Source organism: Microcaecilia unicolor, chromosome 6 (genome assembly GCF_901765095.1).
Source record: "Microcaecilia unicolor chromosome 6, aMicUni1.1, whole genome shotgun sequence".
NCBI classification, from domain to species: domain Eukaryota; kingdom Metazoa; phylum Chordata; class Amphibia; order Gymnophiona; family Siphonopidae; genus Microcaecilia; species Microcaecilia unicolor.
This window is the reverse complement of record NC_044036.1, coordinates 193,201,484-193,207,977: the sequence shown is the minus strand read 5'-3', so window position 1 is coordinate 193,207,977 and position 6,494 is coordinate 193,201,484. Positions and strand designations below refer to the sequence as shown.

Sequence of the window (6,494 nt, the reverse complement as noted above, 5' to 3'; positions counted from 1 at the left end):
GGCAGCAGATGACAGAATATTACATTTCTGAATGAGTGCTGGGAAATTCTCGTATCCTAAGAAGCATGGGGTTTCATGGGACAATCTTTACAGCAAGTACTTCTGAAGCCAAAAAGCAAATGTGACATAAAATTAAAAAAAAAAAATCAGATCTCCACTGATAAACGCCAATTAGAAGAATTTTTATGCTTTTCACCCTACTGATAGTAACAGAATAACATGGTAGATGACAACAAGATAAAATCTTATTACAGCTTACATGTTCGTAACACCTTCAATGTTAACATAAAAATGATCAGTATCAGACATGGAATTCTGAAACCACCAGAAAACAGGCGGGAGAGCACTATTTTCAATAATCAGTAACTAATTAGAAATATAAAACACAGGCAAGAAAGGAATCTGGACAAAAGTTGTTTTATTTCATCTCTCCTGTATTATTATGTAGGCTATTTTGTTTTTTAACCACAAAACAAATCTGAGACACTGGGCATGATAACAAATGAGGTTTTCAAATTAGAAAGCCGTATTTTGGCTGTAGCCCACAAATTACTACAAACCAAAATCCCTTCCTTAAAGCAGCAGACCTAACAAATAATTGGTTAACGGTTGCACTATTAGTGAGCTGTTGGTACAAAGCATCAGCATGACCCCACTGCACGGAGGAGGCAATCGGCTGTGATGGGTGCTGTGCAAGGTACCACTTAGTGTGTGAGAACGCTAGTCATGCAACACTGAATGAAAACCAAGAGATATACAGACTGTCAACTCAAGCTTGCACAGGGCAACATTCTTATACTGTAAGAGGTAGATGGTTGATTTTCTTCCATTTGTCTAGTTTATGCACTGTCAAGCAATATTGGCTTTATGACCCAATGAAGCTCTACATTAATTTTCAAGAAGAGATCTCACCCGATGTCACCTGGCTAGATGCCTTGGGATGGAAACTCAGCTAGAAGCATATGTAGATTTCCCTTCCGTGCAGACTTTTAGCCAGATTAAAGAGAGGTATTCTTAGGGGAGTGTTTAGGTCTGGGTTGTTAGCTATGTACATACAACTGCATTTTTGTATTTTACACAGCAGGGGTAAAATAGATGGGCTGATTTTGTACACACTCCCCTTTAGCACATTTTTCAATTGAAAATTAACTGTAAGGTACATATACAAATGAGTCTGTGTTCAAATTGCCCCGAAGGGTTTAAAAATGTCTAAAACCGCCTCCTATTTAACCATTATGTGCTAATACCAAACTGAAACATTCAAAGCATGAATGTAGCATTCACAGCTGAAGAGACACATAATAGAAAGCAGGGACATCTTAAAAACAGTTCACGTTTTATGTCCAAAAGTATGAAAAAATAAATATATATTTCTGTTTCATTCTCTGCAAAGTTGTCTCTTTTCCCATGCAGTCCTCAAGAGTTAATATTACTCCTTTTCTTTTCCATACACAGGACACATCAGAGCAGGAGGCCCATCCCCTCTGGACCTACCTTAATGCCACTGTAATAGAAATATTTGGCAGCTCCTTGTCCTTCCCCAGGCTCTAGTAAAAATATATCAACAGCCCCAAACTGGGACCTCAAGCTCAAAACCGACCATACAGAACAGAAATCACATGATCAATACTGTTCAGGACAGAGACAGTAAATCAGGAAGGGAGACAGGGCCGAGAGGTAGGCCAGACAGACATCTTGAACAGCATCGGGAAGGGAAAGGAAATCACATCCTGAGGAACACAGGTAGTGCAACCAGTTTGGACTCTATTAAAAGAGCAGCATAAGGAGCATGGGTATTTGGCAGGTCTTCCTAAACAAACGGGCACAAAGGAAGAGCCAAAAATGGGGGCCCAGACACTTGTATAACTGAATCAGGTCTTCATGAAATCAAGGCCCCGGCATGGCCTCTCGCTCCAATTAAAAAGAGTTCTTAAAATAATGTCCTCCATGTTATCAGCTGGCCCTTCTTCTATGCTCTACCCTGTAAACAGCAGGACTCAATGATTTAACAGTCTGCACAACTGTTTTTGTTCTTTTAAATATACAAGTTAAAACCCCTTGGAAGTCAGATGCAGGGAGCCCCCCCTCGCCTCTTCCTGTGTCACAGTGAGTGGTGTCCTGCTGAAGCATTCCCCAGCGCCTACACTTGCATCTGGTCACATGACGTCAGCCCGTTTGTCACGAACTTTACTCCTTGCTTTCGTCCTGGCTTTGAAGGCAGCAGAGTTGTACAAATGCTTAAGAAAAAGACCAGAAAACATTCATTAATACCATAGCAATGACACCACAGGAAGGATTTTACTGTATTACTACCACCCACGCAGGATTAATACTAGATTACCACATCACCACCGATGATTTATACTATTAATAAGTCTGCTCCAGACATTCCACTATTTAAAAAAGACAATTCATTGTTCAGATGTTTTCTGATCACATTGGTGGCACCATTTATGCAGTGTTATGCGTGTCCACCATGTCACACTGGTGGACCTGAGAGGTGAGACTGGCCATTGCATAATGCCAGTCCTACTTAGCAACATGGCTGATACAGGACCTCCAGCGGAAATAAACAACGTGGCTTGTGGGAAGCCCAGGACCTGCCAGTCTAAGAGGCAGCAGCAGAGCTCCCGGAATTGAGAGGGGACCTGGGGACCAATAGAGAGGGGAGGAAGAGGGATCAGAAGAGAAAGAACAGTGGGGACTAGACAGTGCAAAGTGGACAGAGTGAGAAGGGGTCTGTGTTGGGCAGGTGGCAGCATATTATTTAAATTCAGGCAGGACTGGTTCAGGGCAATCCATTTAGGCAGGATGGGTTCTACCTTATCCAAAATCGCATGAGAGATCGACAGAAAAACACATCTGATGGGGGTGGAGTGGGGGGTTGTGAGTGTGATGGGAAAATGCATGTGACAGGGAGAATGGACTATATTGATTTGTGTGACAGGATGATCCAGGGAAGCCCAGTTCAAATCTGATGTGAATAGGAACAATGTGTATTCCTCAGCAATCCTCCAGACCGTTCAATACGCTTGGGTTATGCACTCCTACCAGCAGAGGGAGACTGAAAACACTAAAACTTCGTATACAAGTAGCCTGTGCAGACCTTCTACTAACCAGTATTTTCTCAGTCTCAGCAGAGGGTAGAAGTGTGCAGCCTGTGCAGTGTACTCAGTCTGGTAGGCCCGTTTGGAGTTTCTAGGTTGGGTTGTAAATGTTAGCGAACCCACACTTGGATCTCTATTACAGGTTGTAAGTCCTTAGGGGCTTCTTATTCCCTGTGGGGTGTCACACCCGGGTGGCTGGGTCCCTCCCCCTGTGCTCTGCCTCTGGAGGACTGCTTGACCTCGGCTACAGACCTCGTTCTGTACCCTTGAGGCGTTTAGGCATCAGCAATGAGGTTTTAAAATAAAAAAAAATAAACGTTTTTAAAAAGCGGCTATTTTGGCCGTTCTTGTGGCAGTCCAGAGATAAAACGTCTTCAAGGGCGTTCTTGCCTTAGGCGGTTTTGCCTATTAGTCTGTCAGAGCACAAAGCAACTGTTTGTTTTTATTGTGTTCGCGGCCATTATGTCTAAGCCGGCGAGGTGTCGATTTTGTGTGAAGCGCGCGTTGAAGTGAAAGGTGGCCAATGTAAATTTTGTGGGGAGCCTACATTGTCAGCGCTCTCGCCCCCCCTGCTTTCCCGAGTCGGCGGAGGTGTTGGGCGGCGATTTGACCGCACATTCCGAGCCGGCAACAGCGGGAAATGCGGCCATTTTGGCTGCGCGTCCCGGGTCGGCCTCGACTAAGCCGTTTTTGGCGGGAAGCGCAGCCCTTTTGGCCACGCATTCTGTACCGTGTGTGGCGGGAAGCGCGCCTAGTTTAGCCGCGGATCACGCGATGGACCTGCTGCCTCGGGAGCGAGGGGGGTCCATCGCGGAGACTGCGGGAAGTGTTGTTGGGGCTTCAGGGGGGTCTGGTTTTCCCCCTGAGTTTGTTTGGTCTCTGTATAATACCCGGAGAGCTGGCCCCTCTCAGGCTGTTTGTTCCCCGGAGGTTGCTAGCTCAGTGGGAGTTAAGCGCCCGCGGGTGGATATTTCGGAGCCTATGGAGATACTTTCTCTGCCTGGGTCGGAGGTTTGGAGTGACCCAGGAGAGGAGGATCTCTTAGATGAGTCTGAGGATCAGGATGGGCTAAGGGGAAGATTCTTCAGTGGTTCGCATTTTTCATAAGAAGGAGTTGTTAGAGCTCAATGATCAGGTGATCTCTACTTTGAAGTTTGCTCTGGCGGCCACTCCCTCTGCGGAGGGACCCCAGGTAGATCCCTTGGTTAAGGGGATTCGGACAGCCTCCTGTTCCTTTCCCATGAATTCAGACATTAGAGACATGGTTTTTCAGGAATGGTCTGTGCAGGAGGCTGCTTGTAAGGTGTCTAGGGCTATGGCGCGGCTGTATCCCCTGCCTCCAGAAGATTTGGCCCTGCTGAAACCACCTACTGTGGATGCGGTGGTTTCTAAGGCTACGGCCATTCCGGTGGATGGCGGTACAGCCTTACGGGATTCTCAGGATAGGAAGCTAGAGTCCTTTCTGAAGCGCAGCTTTGATTTGTCGGCTTTGGCCTTGCAAGCCTCTGTGTGTGTGGGCTTGGTAGCCAGAGCTTGTTTCCGTTGGGCGGAGAAGCTCTTGGATGAGCGTGCGTTAGATAGGACTGGTTTGGTTCAGGACCTGGCCAAAGTGGAGATGGGGTCTTCGTTTTTGGCGGACACCCTTTATGATTTGCTAAGGGCTTCGGCTAAGAATATGGCTCTGGCGGTGACAGCTCACAGGGCTCTTTGGCTTAGGGGCTGGGTGGCAGATGCAGCCTCTAAAGCAAAGTTGTGTTCTCTACCTTTCAAAGGTTCTATGTTGTTTGGAGAGGACTTGGATAAATTGATGAGTGGTCTTGGGGATACCAAGGTCTCACGGTTGCTGGAGTTACAGCCTAAGGCAGCTAGTCGAGGTGGTTCGGCTAGAGGTCGGTTTAAGGACACGAGATGGTACAGGCCAGGCAGATTTGTATCTCCTTCTAAAAGCCGGTTTTTCCAGTGGACGCAGTCCTTTCGAGGGGGTCGTCGAGGAGGTTGGGACTCCTCCGGAGGTGACGGAAATGGTAATAAGTCCGCCTTATGAAGGTGTGCGGGTCCAGCCTCTGGTGAAGGTCGGGGAGCGACTTCGTCTGTTTTATCAGGGGTGGACCCAAATGACTTCAGATCAGTGGGTGCTGGAGGTTATTCGTGACGGTTATGCGCTCGAGTTCGAGCACCCGCTGCCGGATCTGTTTCTTCCCTCTTCTTGTCACTCTCGAGTCAAGTTAAAGGCTATTCAAGAGACTCTGGTACCCGTTCCTCGGCATGAGCAGGGAATGGGTTGTTATTCCATTTACTTTGTGGTGCCGGAGGACAAGTTTCGACCCATTTTAGATCTCAAGAGGGTCAATGGGGCGCTCAAGGTGCCATCCTTCTGCATGGAGACTCTGCGCTCGGTCATAGTGGCTGTTCGTCAGGGAGAATTTCTCACGTCACTGGATCTCACGGAAGTGCATCTGCACATGCCGATTCGAGAGGCCCATCAGCGTTTCCTTTGTTTTGCTGTTTTAGAAAGGCACTTTCAGTTCTGTGCTCTGCCTTTTGGTCTGGCAACGGCTCTATGCACTTTCTCCAAGATAATGGTGGTGGTAGCAGCGGCTTTGCGGAGGCAGGGAATTCTGGTGCATCCATATCTGGACGACTGGTTGATCCGGGCGAAGTTTCGGGCTCACAGTGTTGCGGCGACGGCTCAGGTGGTCGCGATTCTGGAATCGCTCGGATGGGTAGTGAATGTAGTCAAAAGTCAGTTGATCCCATCGCAGAGTCTGGAGTACTTGGGAGTGCGGTTCGACACGGCAGTGGGTCGTGTTTTTCTGCCAGATTCTCGGATCGCCTCTCTTCAGCAGCAGGTCCGGCTGTAAATGTCCGTTCAGAGTCCGACGGTTCGAATGTACCTTCGGGTTCTGGGCCTCATGGCATCGACAATAGAGGTAGTACCATGGGGCAGGGCGCATATGCGTCAGCTTCAGTCAGCTCTGTTGTCCCGGTGGTCTCCCCAGGTACACAGTTTGGAGTTGCGGTTGCCATTGAGGGGGGCTCCTCGGCGCAGTCTCCAGTGGTGGCTGTGCTCGGCCCATCTGAAAAAGGGCATGCCGTTGGAACCTCCTCAGTGGGTGATTCTGGTAACGGATGCCAGTCTGCTGGGCTGGGGAGCTCAGTGTCTTGGTCGGTCCGTCCGCGCAGGGGCAGTGGTCGACGGAGGAAGCTCAGTGGTTTATCAACCGGTTGGAGACGAGAGCGATTTGGCTAGCTCTGTTGGCGTTTCGCTCAAGTGTGGTCGGAAAGGCGGTAAGAGTCATGTCCGACAACGCGACAGCGGTAGCGTATGTCAACTGGCAGGGCGGTACAAAGAGTTTGCGGTTGGCAATTGAGACGGCTCTGCCCATG

The 6,494-nt window shown here is 48.4% G+C and overlaps 1 protein-coding gene across 2 annotated transcripts in view; it reads right to left on the bottom strand.

Annotated features, from left to right (window-relative positions):
- Positions 1 to 401: 401 nt before the first annotated feature.
- Positions 402 to 6,494, bottom strand: part of IFRD2 (interferon related developmental regulator 2) — a 100,375-nt gene continuing 94,282 nt past the window's right edge. For both annotated transcript variants that reach the window (XM_030206467.1, XM_030206468.1), the window contains one exon: positions 402 to 2,237. In XM_030206467.1, coding sequence (XP_030062327.1) covers positions 2,157 to 2,237 — 81 coding nt within the window. In that variant the 3' untranslated portion in view covers positions 402 to 2,156. The remainder of the gene's footprint in view (positions 2,238 to 6,494) is intronic.